This window comes from Setaria italica, chromosome IX, assembly GCF_000263155.2.
Source record: "Setaria italica strain Yugu1 chromosome IX, Setaria_italica_v2.0, whole genome shotgun sequence".
NCBI lineage: Eukaryota > Viridiplantae > Streptophyta > Magnoliopsida > Poales > Poaceae > Setaria > Setaria italica.
The window spans coordinates 58,646,872-58,674,326 of record NC_028458.1 but is presented as its reverse complement, the minus strand read 5'-3'; the positions used below and the strand labels follow the sequence as shown (position 1 = coordinate 58,674,326).

At 39.7% G+C, this 27,455-nt stretch overlaps 2 protein-coding genes across 4 annotated transcripts; one reads left to right on the top strand and one right to left on the bottom strand.

Moving 5' to 3' along the window:
• The first annotated feature begins 2,172 nt into the window (after positions 1-2,172).
• LOC101780813 (CCR4-NOT transcription complex subunit 1) lies at positions 2,173-22,063 on the top strand. The gene is made up of 51 exons (XM_004986047.4): positions 2,173-2,382; positions 2,775-3,075; positions 3,161-3,389; positions 3,487-3,826; positions 3,911-4,024; positions 4,095-4,223; positions 4,300-4,476; positions 4,561-4,749; positions 4,932-5,069; positions 5,189-5,311; positions 5,399-5,643; positions 6,148-6,251; positions 7,078-7,172; positions 7,255-7,491; positions 7,686-7,883; positions 8,019-8,118; positions 8,213-8,310; positions 8,398-8,543; positions 8,632-8,740; positions 8,817-8,963; positions 10,786-10,833; positions 10,942-11,070; positions 11,160-11,399; positions 11,478-11,621; positions 11,707-11,792; positions 11,875-11,980; positions 12,054-12,149; positions 12,274-12,426; positions 12,791-12,967; positions 13,064-13,299; positions 13,380-13,509; positions 13,582-13,695; positions 14,200-14,244; positions 14,430-14,507; positions 14,617-14,733; positions 14,905-15,031; positions 15,826-15,926; positions 16,005-16,133; positions 16,237-16,305; positions 17,196-17,342; positions 17,417-17,554; positions 18,084-18,131; positions 18,219-18,356; positions 18,424-18,485; positions 19,627-19,780; positions 19,872-20,063; positions 20,154-20,258; positions 20,365-20,496; positions 20,942-21,190; positions 21,437-21,538; positions 21,628-22,063. Exons 1-51 carry the CDS (start codon positions 2,188-2,190, stop codon positions 21,763-21,765), a joined length of 7,344 nt encoding a protein of 2,447 aa, XP_004986104.2. The 5' UTR covers positions 2,173-2,187; the 3' UTR covers positions 21,766-22,063.
• Positions 22,064-22,132: 69 nt separating this feature from the next.
• Positions 22,133-27,300, bottom strand: LOC101781619. 3 transcript variants are annotated; one of them, XM_004987168.4, is made up of 14 exons: positions 26,900-27,298; positions 26,737-26,810; positions 26,514-26,547; positions 26,356-26,414; positions 26,066-26,180; positions 25,929-25,966; positions 25,676-25,773; positions 25,475-25,530; positions 24,383-24,692; positions 23,972-24,087; positions 23,623-23,679; positions 23,081-23,146; positions 22,874-22,948; positions 22,133-22,408 (listed from the first exon to the last, which is right to left on the bottom strand). In XM_004987168.4, the coding sequence occupies exons 1-14, from the start codon at positions 27,128-27,130 to the stop codon at positions 22,355-22,357; spliced, it is 1,383 nt and encodes a 460-aa protein (XP_004987225.2). In that variant the 5' UTR covers positions 27,131-27,298; the 3' UTR covers positions 22,133-22,354. The 3 variants fall into 3 exon arrangements, with proteins under 3 accessions (XP_004987225.2, XP_022678861.1, XP_012698158.1); XM_022823126.1 differs by lacking the exons at positions 22,133-22,408; positions 22,874-22,948; positions 23,081-23,146 and adding an exon at positions 23,166-23,506 and having other exon boundaries at positions 23,597-23,679; positions 26,900-27,300; XM_012842704.3 differs by lacking the exons at positions 22,133-22,408; positions 22,874-22,948; positions 23,081-23,146; positions 23,623-23,679 and adding an exon at positions 23,686-23,863 and having other exon boundaries at positions 26,900-27,299.
• Between the last annotated feature and the right edge of the window lie 155 nt (positions 27,301-27,455).

Genomic DNA, 27,455 nt, shown 5'->3' with positions numbered 1-27,455 from the left:
TAACAAATAGTCCATAGATGAAATAAAAACTTAATGATCGCAATATGCTTCATGGCTGAGAAGCTTTTGTTTAGCCGTGCTCTGGGTCATAAGAAAGCTTTGCCTTTGCCAAAAAGAAAGAATAATGGTGGGCGCAAGAAACCCTATTTTGTGCATTATTTAGTAAAGCATGCACAACTTTTATATATATACTTGAATTTTGGGTATTTTTTGAAAGGATAATTTTAACCTGACATGGACAATCAAATTGTAACTGTCACACCAGATTTTAAAACAAAATGAAGTGCTACCTATATGTATGTTAGGATCTAGTGTCATACATATAGTAACATCATTAGTGAATAACAGTAAACAGTATCATGTAAAGAAAAAGAGTTATCAGAGATATACAGATTAATCCTGGAAACGGAGGCTCCAAACTTCGCAGGCAATCGACTGGGGGTTGCGTACGCCTAGATTTCAGCACCATCCTAACAACAACTTCATAGCAGCTTCTTCTTCTGAGCAATGTTGATTATAGCAAGGGTAAGCACATGTCGTACTCAGCAAGTGTGGGAAAAATATGAATGCAAGGCTTGAACAAGGAAAGGTTGATTGGTCGATTGCATTAAGCATTTTTATTACCAACCCACAATTAATAGAAATATAAGCCATAAGTATATGGCAAAAACATAACCATAACATAAACCACATTTTAAGTCCATCTTCAAGTTCATTAATCATGTGAGGGTCTAGGCCGCTCTTAAACCGTGATCAGGCTGATCGATCAGTTTTATACACTCTGCAGAGGTCGTACATATTTACCCACAAGTCGCGTAAAAGTTCAGAAGAACTTTAGACCCAACCATGTTGTGCTGATCAGGCACTCATCACACTACCGAGGTGTGACTGCATAGAGATGCTACAAGGCCTTTACAAAGATTCTCTGATAAGAAGTAGCCCGCTAAGATTTCTGGATCAGTATCAGAGCATAAACCTCTCTTAAGACTGCGAAACTACCATAGAGCAGATCAGTCAGAGGGCCGGGCTATACCCCATCTACCGCCGCCCCTCTTGCCATTTGGGTAAGACCACTCCAAACTAGAGTCTCTAATTAATTAGCCAAGAACCAGAGCTCATTAGTTCTTGTGGTTGCACTATTTTCCTAGGTGGTCGCTTCATGAGTACAGTGATCTTGTATTAATGAAAGGTATATTATAAATAAAATAAGTTTAATCATTGAGTTCATTAAAACCACCATAACCTAAGTATAGCAGCTAAGCATAGCTACCCAATAGAAAGATAAACCCAAGTTGACAAGGAATGATAAAAACTAGGCAAACCTTAATAGGATCCATCAATATTAAATGCAAGCGTATGCAATAGTGATTTAAATATAGATATCGGGATAAAAGCACAAGGACACACTTGCCTTTCTCCAAAGATATAGCTGCTCATATTATCTTCAGCTCTTGTTCTTCAAAGCTCTCGAACGACGTTCCTTCTACTCGCTTAATCATCGGGCACAAGCATACGAAGCAAACAAATAAGTACAACCAATAACAGTACACCAATCAAAAGAAAAGCTTTAAAAGAATGCACTAAAGGATATGGCTCACAAGGATGCAAGAAGGACTAGAAACAACGCTATGGTTGAAAAGACAAAGCTATCGAGCGGTTTGGATTGTAAAAGAAAAGACAAGAGCTACATGCTTCATTTATTTTAGCTGAGAAAAACAATGTAAAGATATTTCAGAAAAACACCTTTAGTTAGATTTAAGCAAGTTATATTTATATATGAAAAGATGATGTAAAATTTAGGCAAATTTTATTTAGAAATATTTATGTACAAGTTATACAAATAAAACATTTAAATTGGAATAAAGTATATATAAACATCTAAGCGTATAACTTTGTATTTCAAGTTCAACTAAGCAAATTATATTAAAAACATATTTATATTTACTTTAGTCAAATTAACATTTAATAAAGAAAACCCGAGATATAACCTATGTAGCTTTTCCACGGTTATTTAGCTGCACTATGTTTTCATAATTCTATAGTTTAAAGGAGTTTTTTTCCTACAATTATTGTATAGATAAAAATTATATTAAAAAAATGTTGAAGTAAAAGAAGGAAAATTAATTTTTTCACGTATATATAAAGTATATATATGGCGATCCAGCTAGAACTGGGGTCCGCCGCCACATGGGCAAAGGCAGATCCTTCCCGTCTGTACAGCACTCCCCCGAGGGCCAAGGCCCCAAACCCCTCTCGTCCCCTCGCCCCTTGGCCGCCGGCGAGATGATCCCCCTCACTCCCGATGTCGCCGCGGAGCTCCGCCTCCTGCTGGGTGACGCCACCGACTCCAACTTCGACTCCATTCGGCGCGAGCTCTGCCAGGTACGCGTCCCCTCTCCTCTATTTGTCGCTTCCCAGTCTGGATCCGCGGGGTTCAGTTCCTTCCAGCCAATGCTGCCTCGCACGTCTCCTTGCGGATTGCGAGCAATTCCGTCTCTGCGCTAGGTTAGGCTAGGGTTGCGTTTAGCGGTAAGATTGTCGAATCCTGGGACTTGTTAGAGTGCAGGCCACAAGTTTACTGCAAACAAGTGGTTTTTGGTGTCATTCTGTAACTCTCTCTGAACCTTCGTTAGCTGTGGTAACGTGACTTCAAGAATCTAATTTATTTTACTGCCTTTCTGTAAAATACATCTGTTTGCTTACTTGCTGACTACGATATGTTTCTTTTTTGCCCTCAGCATGTCTTAGTTCTAACTTACTTTCCCACCTTTCAGTTGGTTGACTGCGGCCTGGATGGATGCATCTTGGTGCTCCAAGTCTGTTTGAATCAAAGGTTGCTGACTGCTGGGGAGGTCAAGAACCTCCAGTCGCAACAGAATCTTTTATCTGATGTTTTCAGATATTGTTTGGATAAAACATACTTCAGCACCTGTTTTTGCGAGGCGCTCAAGATGACAGCACTTCCTGATGGTTTTCTTGAAACCTTGTCAAATCTGCTGGAACTCTCAGCTGCTGAGAAAGTTGGTTTCGGACTTGCGCTGTTGGATTCTGAGTATTCAGAGATAAAGCTGAAAGGTATGCATTTCCGTGCTTGCCTGGTGATGTCATATCTTCTTCTCTTCTTTTTAAGATGGTCATTGACATTGCCTCTCTTTTCCAGGGCAACGGTTTTCAAGGGCTCAAATTGAAGAGCTGTGCTCAAACCCTAACCAATCTGTATCAAATGACCAAATCCATGAAATTGCTGTGTTTCTGCATCAGTCTGATGGCCTGTCGAAGCATATGGATACTTTTAATAACTTTATATCTTTACTAAAAGTCACGGAAAGGCCATTTTTTGCACCTGTCGCAAATAGGGAACGTGATAGTGAATCAACAAATTCTTCAAGGTATTCAGTTTTCCACTATTAAAACAATCTGAATATTTTCACTTCCTCATTCCCATGTGTTCACAAATGATCCCCCCTTCTTTCCTGTGCCATGTAGACATTTGGAGATGTACTTTGGTAGCACAGATGTTGATTTTGAGTTGCTTCTCTCTGAGATTGGGAAAGAAATAGGCATGGCTGACATTGTAACCGAGTTGGGTTATGGATGTACTGTTGACAGTACTCACTGTAAGGAAATACTTTCTGTTTTTGAGCCTCTTGATGATCTTGCAATATCTAAGTTGCTTGGGGCTGTTGTTGGCACTCATAAGGTTCTTGGAGAGGCCCATAACACATATGCAACATTTGTATCTGCTATTCATAACAGCCACACGAACGACTCACCTCAGCTTACTAAATGGAACACAGATGTTCTTGTGGATTCAATCAATGAACTCGTGAGCTATTGACCTCTTGCTTTTCCATTGTTTTTTCCAAAGTTTGCTCAGCACCCTCACACTATAGCTGTCTTTCCCATGCAGGCCCCAAGTACAAACTGGGTGCGTGTAATGGAATATCTTGATCATGATGGCTTCAATATACCTGATGAAGCAGCCTTTTATCTATTGATGTCTATATATGCGCGTGCCTGCAAGGTATGCATATAAACATTTCTATTTTGGAAAATCAACTATTTGACTGATAAATTGATTGGATTTTGTACAGGATCCCTTTCCGCTTCATGCTGTTTGTGGGTCATTGTGGAAGAATGCAGCAGGCCAGATATCTTTTTTAAAGCATGCGGTTTCTGCTCCAACTGATACATTTACATTTGCACATTCTTCCAGGCAACTGGTACTATTGACAACATCTGCCCTCACTCTTGATAAACTCTACGCATTTCACACCTAACAGTTGTAATTTACTGCAGGCATTTCCAGACTTGGCAGGTCCTAGTCAAGGTAATCATGCATGGTTCTGCCTTGACCTTCTAGAGGTTTTATGCCAACTTGCTGAAGTTGGATATACTGTGTCTGTACGATCAATGCTTGAGTATCCACTTGAGCATTGCCCAGACCTCCTACTTGTTGGTGTTAGCAACATCAATGTATGGATTTCTAATCCTGCCTAACGAAGTGACTCTAATTTCATTTTATTTTACTAGTGTTAAGTTCCCCTTGTTGCTTTGCAGACCGTGTATAATCTCCTCCAGTATGAAGTACTATCCTGTGTATTTCCTTCTCTACTGAAGGACACAACAAAGGGCAGTGTGGTGAATTATCTTTGGCATACAAACCCATACCTCACACTTCGAGGGTTTGTAGCTCATTGTGATCCAGATTATTTGCTAAGAATTGTTGATGTGTGCCATGACTTGAAGGTTTGTAATAAATCTTTATTTTCTAAAACTGTATTGTATCAAAATTATCCACATGCTTCCAGTAACATCTTTTCAATGTTTGTTATTGGCACCATGCCAAACTATGATTTCAATGCTGTAGCATTCCAATGTTTGCCAAATTAAACTTTTTTTTCATTCAACTCTTGTTCCACTGGAAACAGATTCTATCTGCTGTCCTTGATTCTACTCCATTTGCATTTTCCATTAAATTGGCTGCTGCTGCCTCGAGGAAAGACTACAGCTATCTTGAGAAATGGCTGACAGAAAAGTTATCTGTATACAGGAAAGGTTTTCTTGAGGTAATATGCATATCTATTCTCCTACATCCATTGCGGGGTTGAATTCTCGTAGCATAGTGCCCATTTATTTTCAATGCTCAATAGTGCCTACTTGGCTACTTAACACTTTCTACTTTCAGGAATGTGTTAATTTCCTGAAAGGAACTATGAGCAACACAGATTATATCTTAGTGGCTACGACACAACAACCTCGAGCTATTGTTACAAACTTATATTGGGAGTCTTGTCCTGTCTTCATAAAGGTTTGAATGGTTATTTTGTTTTATTGTCATTCTGTTTGCCTTTTTTTTTTGTTTGTCAATATGGACACATGTGATGCACATTTTCAGGTTCTTCAGTCTCACTCTGGGCATCTCTTATCCGCCGAACTATTGGATGAACTAAGGAAACTTTATGCTCTATACGAATCGAGGAATCCTGGTTCTGTTGTAAGAGAGCTCGCTAATTCACAGGGAGGATCAGATGACATTGAAGTAGAGGCTAATACGTACTTTCACCAGATGTTCTCTGGACAGATAAGCACTGATTCTATGATACAAATGCTTGTTCGCTTCAAAGAATCTTCAGATAAGAGGTGCATATGAGCTAACACTGGAATATAATTTGGACTGGGTTTTTGTTGCTTTTCTGACTCACCGTGTGGTTCATGCAATTACTTCACAATGCTGCAAAGACTTGTTGATTGAAATTGGTTTGGATCAACTTATATACTGAAGAAGATATATACTCAACAATTTAGTTGAACTGAGTGCTAAAATTACAGTCCCCTCCTTGAAACTTTGTTTTTCGTTTTTTTTTTGTACTATGCTCCATTAATCTATTTAAGGCATGGTCTATAGACATTATTCATTTCAAATTGGGGTAGTACTGTTGGAGGATCCCATTGTTTTCAACGTAAACTTAAGATGGCATAACTAATTTGAATGCCTATTTTCCCCCTCCAAAGTTGCTGCCTAATTAGTACTAACTGTTCATTTTTTTCAATAATCTTTGTAAAGCTGAGTCTTCCTATAGAATTTTACTCACATTGGTGTGTGTCTATCTGTTCATTGTATTATCTGAATGCCATTAATGACAGGGAGGTATCAATTTTCAATTGTATGATCTCGAATCTTTTTGAAGAATATAAATTTTTTCCCAAGTATCCTGATAAGCAGCTTAAGATAGCAGCTGTTCTGTTTGGTAAGCGCATCTTTACTTTGCTTGGCCTTCATAAACCCTTTATTGCATATAATTGTGCCCTGATGTTACTTTTTTCATGCAACACTATTTCCAGTTCGTTGACAGGTTAACTTGTGTTCTAAATTTAGGCTCTTACGGAATAAAGCTCTTGTTTTATGATCCAGTGTGATAGTTATTCTACTTCACGATTAGTATCACTCACTTCAGGAAATTCCAACTGAAATGAGATTTCTTTTTTTGCTATGTTTTCCATGATTGATGGAAAATTTGTAGATTGTATGTCTATAACGTCTTTCTTTGTCTTATATCTTCAGTTGCCTGTATAATATTCCACGGTTCCATAGAATGTTCATTTGCACTCTCATGAAAAATGAAGTTAGTCTTATGGTAGTCTATGTCTAAAAAGTGTGCCAAGTGATAAGTTTGAAACTAAAGCATGACCGGTAGTTTTTTCTCTTGCAAGTAGTTTAGGGGTAGGCAAGATAATTCTAGAGTCTTACTTGACCAATCTTTTACTGCATTGAAAAGTAAAATCCTCCATTTTGTTGGTGGTTGGTGTACCGATTCGTGAGGCTAGAACCTATGTATGTTGGCTTTGTATGAGGTCTGGTTTTTGCTTGTTCATTGGGAGTTTTATAATGTAGCCCACGTACTCGCCAGTTGTGGTGCTGAGTCTGAAGATTGACCATCACCTGTGGGTTGATTGCGATTTTGTACCTGGTCAGTCGACCAGTGATTTGGCTGTGCTATTTGGCTCATGTAATGGAATGTTGTTTCTCTAAAAAAACTGTCCATTTCTCTAATGCAATTCTATTTCTGAAAATAGGATCTCTTATCAAACATCAACTTGTGGCTCACGTTGCACTTGGAATTGCTCTGCGTGGTGTCCTTGATGCCTTGCGCAAATCTGTTGATTCAAAGGTTTTCTAGGACCTCTCATATTCTTTTACATCTCCGTTCACTGATCCTTAAAACACGGTGTTGATGATGTTATTGTTTGCAGATGTTTATGTTTGGTACAGCAGCACTGGAGCAGTTTATGGACCGCGTCATAGAGTGGCCACAATACTGTAATCATATATTGCAGATTTCGCATCTTCGTGGAACACATTCTGAAATGGTTTCTGCTATTGAGAGAGCCCTTGCCAAAATTTCGTCAAGTCGAAACGAGCCAAATGTCAGCAATCTGCTTTCTGCAGAGCAGCATGTTTCTGGTTCATCATCCACTGAAGGCATAGAGGTAACTTTATCACAAAGGTTTTAGAAAAGGGAACTACATCTTGGTGGCTACCTTTGAATTTGAACTGAAGGGCTCTTGCAATAGGTTTCCATTTTGCTAGCAATTTACGATGTTGGTAGTTTGTCACATGCTGACTGATCAATGTTGTCAACTGTCGTCTTTTTTTTTTCCTAAATGACATTGAATTTATGTAGGTGCCTGAATCATCATGGCTGATGGGTACAACCCCAGCTCAACTAGGAAGGCCTATTCCTTCATTTCCTTTGCAACATAGGCAGCATGGTCTTCTTGGGGAGAAGTCTAAGGTTTCTATGAGTTCGCAGAACAAGAGCATTTTATCCACTCAACCTTCCCTCCCTTCATCATCTGCTGATTCAGCTATTAACCCAAAGGTATCAGGAAATTTTCATGTGCATGCCTCCTAGTTTATGACAGCAAGACAAGGCGCTTAGATGCAGTGCCTGTTTCCCTTCCTTTCAGTAATATTTGTATTTGAGACTTATTCTTTCACGTTCCTTCCCACGTAGGCAACTGTTCCACCCTCTTTACTAGCTTCACCTCATCAGTCTACCAGTGTGTCAACGAGTGTGCATACTACTGGATTCCTGCGTTCTCGAAGTACCTCAGGTGCCTTGCTACCTTAATGCATTCATGGTTACATCAGTTACTTAAGCTTTGTACCTCTAATTTACATCTACATGGTTATGCCTGCCTTTTTTAGGATTGCCTAGGCAACCTTCATACACTAGTGGATTTGGAGCTGCTTTAAATATTGAGACACTTGTTGCAGCAGCGGAACAAAGAGAGACACCAATTGAGGTTGGTTTTCTTATTTTATTTTCTGTTAGTGGGAGTGGGGTAATACATAACCTGTGCTGCGCTAATTGACTTTTCCTCTTAACCTAGACACCTGCATCTGAAGTTCAGGATAAGATTCTTTTTATGATCAACAATATATCTACCTCAAACATGGAAGCTAAGGCAAAGGAGTTTAATGATGTCCTACAGGAACAGTATTATCCTTGGTTTGCACAATACATGGTCATGAAAAGGTATCATACTAATAGTCTCCCTTCCCGATTTCTTCCCAATATTTATTGTATAGATTTGACAATGCTGAGCCATACAACATCTTGGCAGGGCAAGCATTGAACCGAATTTTCATGACCTGTATTTGAAGTTCTTTGATAAAGTAAACTCCAAATCCTTGAATAAGGAAATACTGAAAGCTACATATGAGAACTGCAAGGTTTGTGTTCACTCCAACTTGTCTACCCTGTTCTTTGAGGTAACAATTTTGTTTAAACTTGACACTTTTGCTGCAGGTCTTGTTAAGATCAGACCTTATCAAATCTAGTTCTGAGGAGCGTTCCTTGCTAAAAAACTTAGGCAGCTGGTTGGGAAAGTTCACCATTGGTAGGAACCAGGCACTAAGGGCTAAGGAGATTGACCCAAAATCTCTTATTGTGGAGGTACTGCTTCTGTATTAGACTCCTGAGTATTTTATATTTGGGAAAATTGTGCATTTGCCACTGCTCTTGTTGGCCCAAAATGATCTTTTCCATTAACCACAGCCACAAAGGTAGCTTGGGGTACATATTTATAGCCAACCTTGGGTAGGTGGCTTACAAGCTAAGCAAAGCATCTAAAGAGCATCTAAGCATCTAAAGAGCATCTAAAGCAGTAATTGGTGATAAGGTGCACGTAGGCACGAACCACCCACAGATACAAGTGCTCACAGGCACTAAGTGCACACAGGCACTACTAATACATTATTCTATCACCATCAGGACTTAACTCAAACAGCTCTAAGCACTGAATTGGAATTTGCCATTATAAAAATGTGAATTGCAAATATACTACTGAATTGCATCTTTGTTCCTTTCGTTTGCCGCTACATCCTTCTCCCACAAAAAAATCGTTAGATTAAAGCACCAAAATAAATTGAGGAAATGAAAAACGGAAATTGGAAGGACACCATAAGACAATACTGGCCATGCCTATATATTGTTCTCTCATCAGGCCTTCATCGATGGAATCGCACAGAACACATCTCCCTCGAACTCATTTTCAGGCATGATCCCAGATTCTCAAGTCCTGCATCCCCCATCCCAAATTCAGGGGAAATCATTTCAAACCGGTTACAATTGGGGTAGGTGACAGCTGCAGCACTCCATTATAGCTGGGAGGTGCTGCAGCAAATCGGAATGTGGGGTGTGATGGCCGATGTCAGTGGCTGCTCAGGCGTGACTGATGGTGGCAGCGGCAGTGGCTGGGGAGCATCGGGCAGTTGCTCAAGCGTGACGAGAGTGGGTGAATCAGCTCGGCTGCGAGTGGACGGTTGGTATTTGCCTAGATGCAGGAGAAGCATCAGGGGAACAGCCAGTGAGTCCAGAAGTGGCAGATAAGCTGCCATGGCCTGTTCTCTGTGTTGGGATCCATCTGAACATGGATTGTATTCTTTTATTTGCATACCAACTTTGGCTTGCCCCCAGTGTCATGAGTCATGATAAACCGAGCCACGGCAGTGATGAGCACGATGAGGGTGGCACACTTGCTGGCGGGCTGAGCAGAGGCTTGTCCAGCTTGAGCCCATGAGCAGGTGGGCATTGGACGTGAAGGAGCGACATGGGCAGAAGCTGGTGCAGGATGTCCACTGGTGTAGTTGAAGGGTGACAGGACTATGGGATGAAGAGTGGAGGGGACGAGGGTTGGGGGTGATAGAGTGAGGTATTCGTGTCCAGTAAACAATGTTAGATAGGTCTGCTAGTCTAATAGCAAGTTTGATGGTTCAAACTTCAAAGCCTATTCTAGTGGCAAATATGCAGTTAGACTTTTTTTAGTGGCAAATTCACAATGTTTCGAACTGGTGGCAAATATGTCAGTATGCCTCTTTTGCCCAAATTAGGGTCAAGGGGTGATCGAGTGGGGTATGTGTCCAGTAGATGCTGTTAGCTATGTATGTTTTTCCAATGGCAAGTTTGATGGGTCAAAGCCTATTCTAGTGGCAAATCTGCGGTTAAATGTTTTTTAGTGGCAAATTCACATCGTATGAACTGGTGGCAAATATGTGATTGGCCCTTAACATTTCTGTGTGTTTAGCATGCCTTTTCCACCCAAATTAAAACCCCATGGTTTAATTTTTTTATTGGTTCAATTTCCCTTCGGCAGTCTAATGCCACCATTTTATTTAACTGGTATTTCTAATCCTCTTGTATTTATGTGCTTCTTGAAAGCTCACTTCAGTATATTTGTATTTGTCTGATTATAAACTTTTGAAATTTTGTTCTTCAGGCTTACGAGAAAGGATTGATGATTGCAGTCATACCATTCACTTCAAAGGTGTCCATTCACACTTTTTTAAAGTTTCTATAAGACTTATAATCTGAATTAAACTGACCCAAAGAAATTCCAGTTGTTAGCACATCATGACCATTACTTGCTCTGCAGATTCTTGAACCTTGCCAGTCAAGTATCGCATATCGTCCTCCAAATCCCTGGACCATGGGAATTTTAAGTCTACTTGCAGAGATTTATAATCTACCAAACCTCAAAATGAATCTGAAATTTGATATTGAGGTTTGCATTCCCTTCTTAAAATTTTTTGTAACAGTCCCGTGTCTGCTCTTGTTACCTTTGCTAACTGTCATTCTTTTTGGAGATTGTAGGTTCTCTTTAAGAACCTTACTGTGGACATAAAAGATGTTAAACCAACTTCCCTGCTTAAAGATCGAGTGCGCGAAGTTGAGGGAAATCCGGATTTTTCAAATAAAGATGTTGCTGCAACTCAAACCCCTGTGGTTTCAGAAGTCTCTTCGGGGACCATCTCTTCACTAACTCATGTGGAACTGCAGCCTGAGATCAATATCACATCCCGTGCTATAAGTCTTCCAAATGTGCTGAATCAGGTTGGGTTTGAACTCCTTTATCAATATGATGGAGGTACACTCTTCTGCTATTATATTTGGAATATCTTTTGTTCGCAGTATGCTGCCCCTGTACGTGTGCCTCCAACCAGCACAGTGGAAGATGAAAACGTTGCTCTGATGATGCTTGAGCAATCTTCACTGGCCCAGGTTTCGCCAGCACAAACACAATCACCATCACCATCTCTGTTCTCTGTTAATCAGGTTTGCCTTAACATTTTAACTGCTGTTGTCTATCGAGACAATTAACTCATGCTATATCATTGTTTTTTTTAATTTGGTTATGTAGCTTATGGCGGTGATTCCACGTGATGAGATACGCTTCAAAATAAATCCAAAGCTTGGCTCGCTTGGTCCACAATTGCAGTATAGCAAGTATGATTCTCAGTTGCTGAAAGGAATTTGTCATATGTCATTTGAACTTCTTTTGTTGATAGCTGATAAATTTCTTATGTAGAATTATGGATTTAGCTTTGGATAAGGCTAACAGGGAGATAATACAGCCTGTGATTCAAAGAAGTGTGACAATAGCAAGCCGAACTACAAAAGAACTTATTGTGAAGGTTACTTTCTGGCCTGCTTTGGTTTAAGGTGTTGTTAGTACTGTGATATCGTTGACACATATATTTCCTGAAGGATTATGCACTGGAGTCTGATAACAATACGATAACTCGTTCTGCGCATTTGATGGTCGGGACTTTAGCTGGAAGGCTGGCACATGTTACTTGCAAGGTACTTTTGCCTAAGGCCTTTAAGACTATGTTACTACAATGTCTGCTTGTTGATTTTATTAGCCCTTAACTTTTGGATCTGTTGAACACAACATATAATTGTGTTTCCTTTTTCTCTGCTGCAGGAACCTCTTCGTGTCGCCCTATATTCCCATCTTCGAAATCTCATTCAGAACCTTATGAGTGGCAGTGAAACTATTGAGCAACTTATTCACATGCTAGTCAACGACAATCTGGATCTCGGCTGTGCCATTATTGAGTCTGTGGCAACACGTCAGGTAGCACCTTGACAATTCTAATTCTGCAGCGCTACACATAGACCTTTAATTTTTTACTTTTCCTGCAACAGATTTGAAACTGTAAGGTTCTCAGATGGTTCTTAAAATTCCAACTTAGCTGTCGGTCTTCTGTAATTGCTTTAAGTTAACAATTTAAGTCCTAACATCTAACAATGATTACTCATAAAGATAAATTACAAGTTAACATGTACTCATTATTACCTACCTCTTCTTTCTATCTGATCATCATTGGTCATGGTGATGTGGACCTGTTATTTAGAGAAGTATATGCTTTTGATAATGGATAAGCAGATGATTCCCTTGTTACTTCCCCTGGTCCTCATGACTAACATACTTTTCTCAGGCTGTTGAAGTGATTGATGGAGAAATAGCGCAGTCATTTTCTCAACAAAAGAAACAAAGAGAGGCAACTGGTCCTGCATATTATGATACTTATGCTCAAGGGCTATTTGATCGGATCCCTGAAGCACTACGTCCTAAGCCTGGACATCTATCTGCTACCCAACAGAGAGTGTATGAGGTGTAGCAGCAAACCATAAACTCCTGAATTGAAGTTATGCCATGATGTTTCTTTGTTGGACACATGATTATCTTCATCTTACTCTTTTCTTTTCAGGACTTTGTTCACGTGTGGCATGGCCATGGTCAAAATGTTGGTGCTACAAGTTCTGGTCCATCTGGTGCTGCTACTGTGTCAAGCACTCTTGGTGTACCTCGAGCTTACAGTCCAAATTCAATGTCGACAACCTCCAGTAAATTTTCAACTGTTCAAATGGGTTCACTAACATCTTTAACTCAGCCAACAGAACTGGTGTCTGAGGAATCAGTTCCTGGTATTGCACAATTTTCGAGGTACACATGCTTTGGCTGTATCTGTGACCCTTTTTTTCTTTGCTTGTTTTGGATTGATTAATATCTTGTGTCTCCCATAGTGTTGCTCCTGCCCAAGTTGCAGCAAGCCATTCTTCTGTCCTACTTGGTGGAACCTTTGGTGCTGCATCCACATTTTCTCCTTTGGCATCTAATGACCCTCCTGTTGGTGGAACAACAGTCACAACCAATGTAATTTTCCTGTTGACTTCATGTCCATGTTACCATATATTATCTTCTGAGACCTATGTAACCCTCTGCCAGGAAATAAGTGCTATGGTGCCACCTACATCTGCTGCAGACCACCTGGGATCTATTTTACCTGAACCTTTGAATACAGGGGATGCTTTGGAGAAATACCAACAGGTTGCACAAAAGGTACTGATATTATGGTTCGTGCTCGTCAGAGAGATCCTCTTGTGATTATGTTTTTATCAAAATGATTGTGGCAATCACTAATTAGAAATGAACATGCTTTTGGTTTTTCAGTCCTCATAATTTACTCACTGCTTCCAATGGATCATCTTAATAAAGGATGTGCTAGTTTCATGTTGGCATCTCATAATTTCTCTTCCAAAACATTAGGGGAGCAAGATCTGTAACTTTTGGTCTGGTGGTGCCCAAATTTGATTGCATTTGATTGCACGTTTCCCGATTTTGAAGATCATATGTTCTTGTTCTGTTATTTTGTCTTCTACCAAGTAGTTCTTGTCACAAATGCCTTTTTGTGCATCAATTGTTTTTTGTTTCATTTATGTGCTGGTTCAACCCTACTTTGCTATGCCAGCTTTTTTATGCTTTGCCTGTAATCTCCTGTGCATGTTTTGTCTTTTTGCGTGGGTAACCTATTGATAGACTAATATGTGTACTATTTCCCTCCAGTTGGAAGCCTTGATCACCAATAATGGCAAAGATGTGGAAATTGAGGTCAGACAATCCTTCATTTATACTGCTCCCGTACATCAATATTTCTTATAGGATTCAGTTCCTATTTACTTAGTAAAGTTTGGCATGCAAGTATGCTAGAGCCTGGTCTCTCCTATATGTATTTTCTGCCAATAGGCAACTTTTTCTCCTTATCTAATGATGGCTAATGCAATATTTGTATTCAGTCTGTTATTGCGGCAGTTCCAGATATCTTACTCAGGTGTGTTAGCCGGGATGAGGCTGCATTAGCTGTTGCGCAGAAGGTAATCCATCTGTTTTGATTATTGTATGTATTGCTCAGTTGTCTGTTCTTTGGGACTTGTCTTTTTGACTGTTTTGACAACAAGCTAGTTTTGGTGCCTTTTGTCCCAGGTTTTCAGAAGTTTGTATGATAACGCTTCAAATAGTGCGTATGTCACATGGCTTCTAGCGACCTTAGTTGCGATAAGAGATGTCTGCAAGCTTGTTGTCAAAGAGTTAACAAGCTGGGTATGATTCTGATATTCAGCCTTTGTATTCCATCCGTTTCACCTTCTTTATCTTTCTTTATTTTCTCTGCTGTAGTTACTTTTGTGTATTGCACCATTGGCTGATTTGGTTTATGGTTAACATTGAAAACGTTCTTACATTGATGCATTCGAGGTCATTGTCTTTATTCAGGTAATCTATTCCGATGAAGAGAAGAAGTTTAACATTGAAATCATATTTGGCCTTATTCGTTCTGAGTTGCTGAATCTTGGGGAGTACAATGTTCATTTGGCAAAGCTGATTGATGGTGGAAGAAATAGTATGTTAAGATGTGAACTACCCTATTTTCTTTTTATTTACGTTTTATACTTGTGCACATTTATTAAGAAAATCCACACAGGATAGGTACAAAGTTTCATTGCACCTGTTAATGTAACACACACCATTGAACTTGTTTATCTCTTGCGTCCCATTATGCCAAGTTACGGTTGGATTATATGATCAAGTAAATGGTAGTGACACGTTAACTGAGATTGAGGCATTCAGGAAGATGTAGGTACGCCTCTTCTTGAAATCCCATAGCATAAACTCCTAAACATCAAACAGTAAGACTGAAGGGAGAATAAGATGTTGAATTCACTCTTCAAGCTGCATCTTTGACAATTAAAGTTCTGGTATAACGTTGTCAATGTATTACAAACTAGTTTGCAAGAAAAACTGGCTTAAAAGTGTAACACCGGACATGAAAATGTATTTCACCATTCTTCCATTTAAACTAACTGGTTTATATGAATCTTACAATATGGGAATCATAAGGTGCAGGTTGCAAATAAATCAATATCTTGTTTGTGTTTTCAAATATGTGTGCCAAAAAAAAGTTACTAGTGAAAAGCATAATTTTCCCTTGGCCTAGCATACTTGCTCACTGGATATAAGTCTTAGTGATGCCTATTTAACCCTCTGAACTAGCGTAATTGTTCTACATTTTGGGCTCATGTAAACCAGATAAAGCCTTTGGACTGGATTAACACTGGACTTTTCTTTTTGTTTTTTTAATGAGATGACTCTTGTTTTTCACTTAGTTGGATTTAACCTTTTATTTGTCATCCTCAGAAATTGCAACGGAATTCGCAATGTCACTTGTCCAAACATTGATTACTCAAGATTCTGTTAGCATCTCAGAGCTTTACAATGTTGTTGATGCGCTATCGAAGGTATGCATAATTGACCTGGTCTTTATTTTCTTCTGGTGTTACCCATGGACCAGCTCCGGCAGTAATGTTGGTTTGCAGCTTGCAAGGAGACCAGGTTCACCTGAATCGTTGCAACAATTGATTGAGACTGCAAGGAATAATGTGAACACTACTGCTGGTTTTGTTGTTGGGAAGGATGAAAAGGTCAGACTGTCGAAAGATAAAAAGGTTAATGATCCAATCTCTCAAATATCACTCTTATCCACAGCATGAATATTCCTCAATATCTTCTGTTCTCAAACGAGTGCCGTATTATTCAATTGACTGGTAGGTTCTAACAACCCGAGCAAACAAAGAGGAAAGCACTGCTAATGAAACTACAATGGTTGATCCAAACCAGGTTTGGCTGACATGTTGGAACTACTTATTCAGATCCATACCATGAATCCTACAATTTACAAGAACCTTAGCCTGATTTACATGAATCTATTCTCTTTGTTTTCAACTTGTGCTCTACATTTAGATGCTTAGTTCTGTTTCGGTTTTCCTCTAGTTCAGTTTTGCATATTTTTTGTATGGGATCAGAATTCCAGAGTATTGTACCCATGAGTCTTTTTGTTTGGTTTGATAAGTATAGAAATAACACTTTTGAATGGATCTTGGTCTGTTCCCTTTTCTACTGCTAGCATGTGCCTTATCATGATTGTGCTCACATGTTAAAAAAAAAGAAGAACTCAACCGGCAGGGGAAAGATCGCCCCCACGGCACTGCACTAAGAAAGAAATCTCAGCCAAGCCGGACGAGATAGTTCAACAAAGGGGGAGATAGTAAGATGTATAGGGCTTTCATTACCTGTATTTTTGTGTGATGCTGGCTCAAGTCATTCTCACAATTTTACCCTGACTTGCTAAATTGTCTGTGTTTTCTTAATTATAACTATAATCTTGTGTGTTTGGTTTGTTATAGATGGTTTCTTTATGGTCTTGGATTTCTCTCCAGTCACAAATATCAATGATTCCAAACTTTGGTTGCATATTACTTTTTATGTGAGTTTAGATATTTGATGAAAAGGATTGCAAGTAGATTTGTCTCAAAATGTAGTTTTATAGAAGTATACTTTTGCTACGTTTTATAAAAAATAGTAACAAAAAAGTACTAGTTGTGTTTTGGAGATTGTGTTGATGTCCAAAACACACTTATTTATGACTGGATGGAGTATATCAATTGCAATAATGAATCTATAGACTGTGTGTGTTAATTAATCTGTTGAATTTTTTTGATGTGCTGTAGGTTGCAATCCTGTTTTCTGAGTGGTGTCAGATGTGTGATCATCTAAGTGCTAGTGATGTGGCATACAGTCGTTTTGTCACACAGTTGCAGCAGGATGGCCTGCTGAATGGAGATGATATTTCTGAACGCTTCTTCCGTATTCTCACGGTGATGAATCTACCTTTGTACCAGATTTCATGGTATAGTTTTCCATACTCAGATACTTATTTTGAATAATTCAGGAACTTGCTGTTACACACTCTCTAGTCTCAGAGCAGATCGTTGCCCCGGGTGGATCATCCCAGCAATCACCACAGTTACCCCAAATTTCATACTTCTCCATTGATTCATATGCAAAGCTTGTCGTCATGATGCTCAAGGTATCTAAAAGGATTTTCCATGTGTTACATATAACTTTTGGAGTGCAGATTTCTAGTGTTGAGGTCATTAGGGCCAGGCATCATAATTGCTGAAAAACGTAAAATGTATTTTGGCTGTTGAAGTTTGTTTTCATGAGAGACTGGCATTTAACTGTCTGAGGGTATCAGGACGTGACTAACCATATTGGATCAGACTGCAGAGTTTGGATCCGTGCATTCTGTTATGAAAGTTCTGTTTCATTTTTTTTTTGTTCTGCTGTTGATGTTTGTGTACATAGCAGAATGATTGATAATAATGTTAAATCTATCCTATTCTATTTTGCTGCATCATCATGGTACCTGGGGTCACATTGTGAGTTGTTGGTTGAGCTGGGTATCATTTGAACTTTATCTGGTAGGGATCTCTATGTTGTGTAATTAGCAATCGATTTTCTCTAAAAATGTAATGCCATATTGTAAGCTGTAGTTATTGCTTTATGGGGTAGTGGAATTCAAGTGATATAATTGCTTGCTTGTTGATTGTCTTCAGTACTCTCCACTGGAAATATCATCGAATAAAGGCAATATACTTTCCAAGGTTAGTTTCTACATATTGGTTATGGCCTTCGAGTATATATGTATTGGTAGTTCACAAAGTAAGTATCTTTCAACTTGTCTTGTCCAGATTCTATCTGTTACAGTGAGGACCATTCAGAAAGAAGCTGAAGAAAAGAAAGCTTCATTTAATCCTCGGCCATACTTTCGGTTGTTTATAAATTGGCTTTATGACCTTACTACTTCAGATGCCCACCATGAATTTCAGGTATGCATCTTCAACTATGTAGTTTTATGCCTTGATTTTACCATATGTAATATATCATTGGCAACAGGTTTTGTCTGCATTTGCAAACGCATTCCACCTGCTACAACCCTTGAGAGTTCCTGCCTGGAGGTCTGTCCATCACCTTTGGTCTACTTATCAATTTTGCCTTTCTACATATCTTCAATTCTTCATTCTGTCATCTATGTGTGATGCTTCAAAAGCATGAGCTGAAGGAAGTAACTCGCGATTACATTGTTATACAATCGGTTGTCATCCATAGCACGTGCTGTATTGAAGCAGTAACGTCCTGGCAGCCAATAAAATATTTGTTGTAGGAACTGAGTTTACGTCATTTGATCTGGATTGTGGACTGGTATCAGATGTGTAACTTGCAAAACTAAATATACTTAATTTTTTACTCCTGTTTGCAGAAGGTCCAACCCTTATATCTTTGCTACTCACACTGCTCTGATGATGAGTGGAAATTGCTTCACCTATGCAACTCAATGTGCATGTGCATTTTGTAAACATCCTTTTGTTATATCAAAGAGGGTTAGGATATAGGTGAGCCTAGCTCAGTTGGTTGAATGTGCGGATGTACGCTCAGACCACTCATGTTCGATTCCTCGTCGAGGCAGATTTAGGTGCCTATTTTCTTCTTAGTAAAGCCACCTAGTTCCTCCTAGGTTGGTCTAAGAAAAAGGGTTAGAATAATCCAGAATTTAGTAAAACCATTACTGCTGAATAGTTGAGCATATGACCCAACATGTGCCTAACAGATGCATCAAGATAGGGACCATCCTAAGTCTGTTATGTCGGTTGTGTAATGTTTTGAGTACACTTTTTATAACCGTGCATTTTGTTGAAAGCTAATAAATACATTGGCTGGTTTAGATGTATGGTTGTACTTGACTTGTTCTTAAATAGTTGTACTCAAAGCATTTTACTTTCTATATTGTGCAATCTTTGTAATGACAAGGGATGCTTCTGTTTGTTCCCATCTAAGACCAGGGAACCTCTAGCCCTGAACTTTTTTTTTCTTGCACCATGAAGTCAATCTGATTTTTCTTTCCATCTACTTGGTGTTCTCTTTTATCACTAGGTATGATTTGTAATAGGCATACAAGTAGCTGGTTCTTGCTGTTGCTACTGCTTTAATATTGGCTAGAACTATTCCATTGAATAGATGCTGTGTTTGATATTCTATATTTATCTGATTAGCTGTGTTTGATATTCTGTATTTATCTGATTAAAATTATCTTTGCTGTAGCTTTGCTTGGCTTGAGTTGGTGAGTCACAGGAGCTTCATGCCAAAACTGCTGACGTGCAATTTGCAGAAAGGTTGGCCGTTATTCCAGCGTCTACTTGTTGATCTTTTCAAATTCATGGAGCCGTATCTAAGAAATGCTGAAATTCCAGATCCAGTAAGTTCCATATTCTTGTATTCATTACTGCATGTCTGATTTAATCAACAATAATGCTTCAATTCTCATATCATATGTACTTCTTTTTTAGGTGAACATTTTATACAAAGGAACTATGAGAGTTCTGCTTGTACTGCTGCATGACTTTCCTGAATTTCTTTGTGATTATCACTTCAGTTTCTGTGATGTGATTCCTGCAAGTTGCATTCAAATGCGCAATGTCATTCTTAGTGCTTTTCCACGCAACATGAGACTTCCAGATCCTTCTACTCCAAATCTAAAGGTACATGTATCTGTGGATCAATGATTTCTTTGTCTCTTAACTTCAAGTGGGCATAATTTTTGTTGGTTTCTTTTTCCCCGCCTTGTACAGATTGATTTGCTGGCTGAAATTTCCATAGCTCCACGAATCATGTCAGATGTTGATAGTGCCCTCAAATCAAAGCAGTTGAAGACTGAGGTGGATGAGTATCTCAAGGTCAAACAATTTTCCTTGCTATTGTCTTTTGTGTGAATTTTAACCGCTATTCCACATCTCTATTCATGGCTAACATGCATGCTGTTGTTGCATTGATATTACACAGAGATCGGAAGGCTCTTCCTTCCTAAGTGACCTGAATAAAAAATTGCTGATGCCTCAGAATGAAGCAGCTGTTGCTGGGATGCACTACAATGTGCCTCTTATCAATTCACTTGTTCTTTATGTTGGCATCCAAGTGAGTTTTTTTTTCCCACTCAGCATTCTCATCAGAAAGAATACACGTTATGCAAAGTGGCATTGATGGGCTGATGGCATTTCCGAAGGATGAAAGTTTGCTGCATGCTTTCCAGCAAGAGATAAATCCAAAAGTGGATTACCTCATCTTGTTTGCTCTTTGTGGCTATAGTTCGCTCAAGTAAAGATCCAAACTTGCACTAGGCTCTGAGTACCTAGTCAAAGCATCTCTCCTGCCAGCTACATATTTGCAATATCTAGCTATGCTTTCGCTAAGGTCCTTGTATCTTACAGCATATAGATGGCAGAACCTGTATTTGTTCTGTTTCTCTGCTGGAAATTGCATTAATGGTGCACTTTATTTTGTTCAGTTTGTTTGTGTCTTGCTCTGCAATTTTTTTTAATATGGTCTGCATCCCTAACCTCGTACTCGGATCAACATATAGGCTGTGCAACAACTGCAACTCAACAAGGCCATTGCATCTGCATCAGTACAGCAGATTAACCATACGCCTCTGATGGACATTTTCCAGATTGAAACAGCTACTGAGATGTTCAAAAATCTTGTAACAAGCTTGGATACAGAGGGCCGCTACCTTCTTTTGAATGCAATCGCTAACCAACTGCGCTACCCAAATAACCATACACACTACTTCTCCTTCATTATTCTGTATCTATTTGCCGAGGCTACCCAGGTATTGCAAGATGTTCCTTGCTATCTTTGACACCTTTTGTTCAATGTTGTGTATTGTGCTCATGAGCTCATGAGGCTACCCAGGTATTGTAAGATGTTCCTTGCTATCTGACACCTTTTGTTCAATGTTGTGTATTGTGCTCATGAGCTCATCAGACACCCGCTATGTGGTGCTTGATTTATTTCTTGTAAGGAGCTGCTGTTTACTTTACATAGCCATTGATGTCTACGCAATGTGATTTTGCAGGAAATTGTCCAGGAGCAAATAACGAGGGTTCTTCTGGAACGTCTAATAGTGAATCGCCCCCATCCTTGGGGGTTACTTGTTACTTTCATCGAATTGATAAAGGTAACTGGCGTGCTTGTTGTGTGTGCTTGATTAAAATATTGAAAACACTGGACTGGAGCACTAAACGTACCGTACCTCTCTTGTGTTAGAATCCGCGTTACAACTTTTGGAACCGACCTTTTACACACTGCGCACCTGAGATGGAGAGACTGTTTGAGTCGGTGTCAAGGTCCTGCGCCGGAAAAGCTGCAGACGAAGGAATCAGTGTTCAGGAATCGGTGTTGTAAACTGGCATGGTACCAAGGCCGAACAGATCATCTTGGTAAATGCATCTTATACTCTTTCCTCAAAAAAGAAGTGAATTATAGTCCTCGTTCTGCCCGGTGCTTATGCTTTGTCTAGCAGCAACAACATTACTTGCCAGATGCTTTACCCGGTAGACTTTTCTCAGTGGATTGGTAGACTTGTTCATTCGTGTAAATAAGGATGCCGGTGATGTTGGCAAACAAGATTATTTTTGCAGCGGTTACTTCATGTTTGTCGTATTTAGTAATGAATGTGCTGCAAGTATCAGTATTTAGCTGATATCAAGGGTAGTCGGAAGCACTCGATGGTAAATGTCTTGCTTTCTTTAAGTGTTTCTACCCAGTGCAGTGCAGGGAAAGTGCTTCTCTTTGCATGAATAACAGTCACCAGGATTCAAATTTTATGTTGTCGAATACGGAATACAAATGAGGATTGACTATCAGTACATCACGCACCGCTGCTGCAGCGATTTGTCCTTGGCAGCACAACAGATCAAGTCAGCCAGATTGATTTGAACAAAATGCCTCCATATTTAAGGGGAATCAGGTGCTGCCTCCCATGTGATCAATTTCACCCTTGATTGCAGCTTTCTGAACATGCAGCCAAAAGACCTCGCTCGATACACTGCCAAGGGAAATCAAATGCCAAAAAGAAAAAATACATCATCTTTTGTATAAGCAAATCATAAAATACATCATTTTTCATTTGGCAACTTGACGAGAAAGGAATAATTCTAGATAGAGATTCTAGTCTCACAGATAATTGATGTACTTTGGCTATCCAAAGTCAAACATTCCAAACTTTGATTACAAAGTCTTGTGTTGAGCTTTGATATTTAAAAATGACATGAGTGGATTTGTATCGGAAAGTGGTTTCATAATAGTAGTTAAAGTTGTATTTTGGAGATGTCCAAAATGTCACTTATTTGTGACTGGGAGTGGTACATTGCATTACACAAATATGAAGAGTTGGACCTTCACCCAGAAACATTACAACTTAAGGAAATTACCATCAAGTTACTAAGGGGAAACAATTGGGATAATGTCTGGCAAGAAAGTATAGCAGGTTATGTTTGTTATTTCTAGGTACCTGAAGAAGATAGCTGTGAAGCCAATCCAACGTTTGAGGAAACGAATTTGCTGATATGTCAACAATGGTCAATCCCTGAACAAGATTTTTTTATATATAAAAAAGCTTAGAAACACACACTCTAACACCGGACAAAATACATCAGATACATTAAATGATAACACAACAATTTAAAACGTACCACCCTGTTGATCAAGAAAAACTTACCTGTGACTCAAAAGAACAAAGGTAGTCCTGAATAAGCTTAAGGTTGTTTATAAGTTTTCGATGATCCTGAGTAACATCAGAAAATAGCATCAAGTAACATTCAGATACTACTTGCATGAGGTAACCAACTTGAAGGTAGGTCCAACAAATTCATCACTTAATAGGAATAATTGTATCATGCATCATATACACTTATCCCCATAGGAAGACCCATATAACTTCCAAGGTGCAACCTTGTGAGACAGCTGGACACCCTTCAGAATCATAGAATACCTATGACTAAGCTTGGTGACTGCAAGTGCCGGTAAGACTTCATACACGCATTGCAGATAAATAACCACTGGCTGCATGCAGTATGATATTAGCTGGCAGGTAGGTATCACCATTGACCATTCACCGTGCAACATTTCCTCCCATGAAAAACAACTACCATTTAATGTCAATTACAATTTGTTTTCAGCATATCGGTTGCACAACAATTTCAAAGAAATAACAGTTTGTCAATTGCATGTGTACCAGAGCTTCCATAGAGGTGTAGATACCTGAGGAAGGCAATTATCTCTGAAAGCTCTAGTGGCTATCCATTCCTCTAACAATGCCTGAACACAGTAATAAAGCAAATGAGAATAGGAGCTTAAACATGAATCAAAAATCCATGTAATGAGAGTGTAGAAGCGATCCATGATAAATATGGCCCACAAATCAGCAGCTCCCATTCAAAAGGTGTGCCCAGCCAACGGACTTTTGCCCTCGCGATTCCCAAAAAAGGCCAGTAACATTAACCTTTAAGCATTTACATGGGCGGTTCTTAATCCTCTTATGTATTCAATACAACTTGTATTTCAAAGACAATAAAAACCAAAAGCATGCTAAACCAATGAGAGAACAGACCTTGTGATCAAAGTCAGACATCCTCAGCACAATTGGAACAACTATCGGTTCAGCAGCAGGTTTATCTTTCTTGGCAGTGTTATTCTTCGGTTGGCCCAAATCTTTGTGCCCATCACCTACAAGGCATAGATAGCAGTGGTTTCTTCTGAGTGCACCAGCAAAGGTCACAAATCACCTGGCAGTGCAGTAATGTAAAAATTTTGGAGGTACTTAAGATTTTGTTCTTTGCTTGTTTATTTTCATTGTCCTATTTGGCATGCCCCCACACTTCAAAGAAAGAGTATGCTTGCCTTATACTAGTCTTGTAAATTTGATACTTGAGCGCTCAAGTGTGCTTTAAACTTGTTGCAAATGAAGACAAATTGACCACATACAAATAAAAAAATCAATGCCACTTTCCTTTTTACTTACTTTCATCTTTGGGATTTTTTTCTTGAGAATACACAGAATCATGAGTACTAGTTTTGTGGCTCTCAGCATAAGATACCCCTTCACTGATTCTACCTTCCTCCAGTATGCATTCCTTGCTTTTGACAAAATTTTCATTTTCTGTTGTGGGACTCATTCTGTTCTCGGCTAGTCCATTTTTGGATTGATGTTCTGTCTTCCTTGCTGCAGAGATGCCTGAATTTTCAGAATCCGGTACCGTTTTCTCTGTCCTGGAATTATCATCTCTCTTTTCCTCATCCATAAGATAAATGCTTGGATCCAAATGTATTCCCTGCAGTGAGATACAATCTAATATAAGGTTGATTTATGTATACATATGGTCCCGTATTAAAATGTGTATGTTGTAGATCATGTGTCTACCTTTGAATCCCAATCCAGGTATTAAGAAAAGGAAATGCCAATTACAAATTAAATTTACAATTTATTAGGTAGGCAACGCCTGGTTCCAAACAAATAGAAACACTAGGTCACTAAAAAGACAAAATATTAGTATGTAGAAAGAACCTATGCAGCACAAACATCCCACCAGACTTTGTAAATGCATTAAACACATATAGTGCTTGGAGATGTCTGGTCCAATTGATTCACCTACGTCCAAAGTTTAGGTGGCAACATGGTCCTGCCATCGCTACAACGAATTGCATGCAATTGCCATGTTGTACAAATAGTCATATGCACAAGAGCACTCACAGAACAAGACATATGCAGGCCTATGCTCTAATCTACCTAGCACAACCATGTATCTAAGCCTCCATACTGATATCAACATTACATAATTCTCTTTTCTAGATATTATTTCTGGATAATCATGCTCTCATGTGCACATTAACCGTGTCAAAAAAAATTCCTTTTTGGAACAAAAAATCTAGATATAGTATTTGCATGTCTTGAACCTTCTATCCATCCATGCTTGCCTCCATGAAACACTGATGAGAACAAAGGACAAGGAGAAAGGTACAGGAGATCATAGTATGGCGGGGTGGTCTTTTGTGTGGTAGGCTTGGAGAAACACATGAATGTAATATTGAAATTTATCCTGACACAAGGCAGTACCTCAATAATAATTGGCTTCCCATCTTTCATGGCCTTCTTCAAATCGCCAGCCAAACCTAGAAGAAGGTAGTAGGAAGTACGGGCCAAAATTATAAGGTAACCAAGAGAAATCAATGAAGTGATTATAGCTGTTTTGCTCAGATAAATTGTCGATGATATTTGCAGAACAGAGTACCTTTTATTTCATAAAACACTGCATACCTTTGCGTACAACTCTGCATTCTCTGCAGAATTCAGTGATAAGCTCTTCGGGAGAGTCAAAATCACGAGCCCAAACGGGAACAGAAGTAAGTGGTGCACTGCATGTGTTAATCATATTAGAAATTTATAAGCCCAAATTCAAATCACGAGTGATCCACAAATCTTTGGAAAGAGGAGGAACCAAGGGCAGTGCAGAACTTAGATAATTGCATTTTTTCCCCCTTGAACGGCCAAAAAAGAAGATGTTACTTACTCTGTTGATGTCCGCAGCAACTCATACACCATGTCTGTCTGCGTGTTGTAGCCAGTAAAATTGGTAGTCAAGATGAACAAGGGTAGAGAAACAAAGCATACGAGATGTGAGTGATGAAGTGGCGAAGATAACTAAACCTGCAGAACATTAGGCAAATTGAGCCTCTGAGCAAGTTGCGTAGCGATTGTTGATTTTCCAGTACAGGCAGTTCCACACACCAAGATTACTAGTGGTACTCTTTGATGATGGAACCTGCATGCAGTCAGGGATGAGCACAGCAGAAACACATTGTTTGAGTGCCACTGAAGTAAGAGAGAAGAAGAGTTTGCTAAAGTACTAGGCCTAGCACGAATATACCAGAAGCATAAACATTATCAACTACTGCTCTGCAATGGACAAACAGAAGGTGTTTTTCCCAGCAGAGTACCTTGTCATCATTTTATAGCGATTTATATAGTCCTCACCGTATCCGCGTTTCTCCATAAGCTGTGGAAGAAGGGAAGAAAAGTTGCCTGATCAGTCGAGAAAGTAGCATGCAGCAGGTATTATTCCCCAGAAGCAGGAGGGAATAGGAAGGCACCTAACCTTGAATAGATTAGCCTCTAGATCACTCTGGGAACTGCAAAATGATGAAATCCAGGAGTTAAAAAGGTAGTGTGTGTATACAAAGATTATTCGACAGGATGAAAACAGGATAGATGGTGGGGAGGGGGATGCAAGAACAGCACGCATAGAGTAATCTTGAGCGTGCAGCAGAATGAGAAGGTGATGAATAAGGATGAAAATAAGAAAGAGTGGTAGTCCATACACATCAAGCAGGCTGTTGTCGACAAGCAGCTTCTTGAGCTCAAGGGCTATCTTGATGGCGACATGATTAGGAATCTGTATGTAGGCAGAGTATGTTAGAAAAAAAAACAAAATGGGATGGATTGATCGATATATAGAAACAGGAAATGAAGAAAAGATAGTACCTTTGTGACGGTGAGCATCCTGCTGAGGAGGAACCTGGAGAGGACGTAGTAGTGGTCGGCGTTGTCGCCGAGCCAGACCTTGACCTTGACGAAGTCGTACTTGGAGGAGGCGTTGCGGGAGGGGAGCGGCTGCGGCTGCGCGGCGGAGGAAGCGGCGGCATCAGCGCGGTCGGGCGGCGGGTCGGGATCGGCGAAGGCGGGTGCTGGTGCTTGGCCCAGCTGCTGCTGCATCGGGTTCGGATCGGAGAATGGGGTGGGGATCAGGGATGGACGCGATGCGATGGAGGATCGAATCGGAGAGGAAGGAGGAGAAAGAGGAGGAGGAGGAAGAATCTGCTGCGTTGCGTTGGCGTTGCTCTGCCCCTGCCGTCGTTGTTTGCCGCTCGAACCTCACCACCTGGCTGGGCTGCGGGCCTTTTGTGCGCGGCGGGGGCTGGGCCTGGGCCGGTCACCTTGGAATCTTTTTTGTAGCTTATCAACTGCATGCTGTTGTCAGTCAATTATATTGTTGTTGGTTGCTGGCTTGCTGCAGAACAAACAATGCAGTCAAGTCTGC

What these genes read in the sequence shown, in the direction of transcription:
- LOC101780813 (XM_004986047.4), top strand. Translation starts at nt 2,188, where the DNA reads ATGGGCAAAGGCAGATCCTTCCCGTCTGTACAGCACTCCCCCGAGGGC. An exon ending in CTCTGTTCTCTGTTAATCAG is followed by an intron (nt 11,622 to 11,706) that starts GTTTGCCTTAAC and finishes TTGGTTATGTAG; the next exon opens with CTTATGGCGGTGATTCCACG. An exon ending in GATTGATGGTGGAAGAAATA is followed by an intron (nt 15,032 to 15,825) that starts GTATGTTAAGAT and finishes TGTCATCCTCAG; the next exon opens with AAATTGCAACGGAATTCGCA.
- LOC101781619 (XM_022823126.1), bottom strand. Translation starts at nt 27,130, where the DNA reads ATGCAGCAGCAGCTGGGCCAAGCACCAGCACCCGCCTTCGCCGATCCC. An exon ending in TAGAGGCTAATCTATTCAAG is followed by an intron (nt 26,415 to 26,513) that starts GTTAGGTGCCTT and finishes CTTCTTCCACAG; the next exon opens with CTTATGGAGAAACGCGGATA. An exon ending in ATTTGCCTAATGTTCTGCAG is followed by an intron (nt 25,967 to 26,065) that starts GTTTAGTTATCT and finishes TACAACACGCAG; the next exon opens with ACAGACATGGTGTATGAGTT.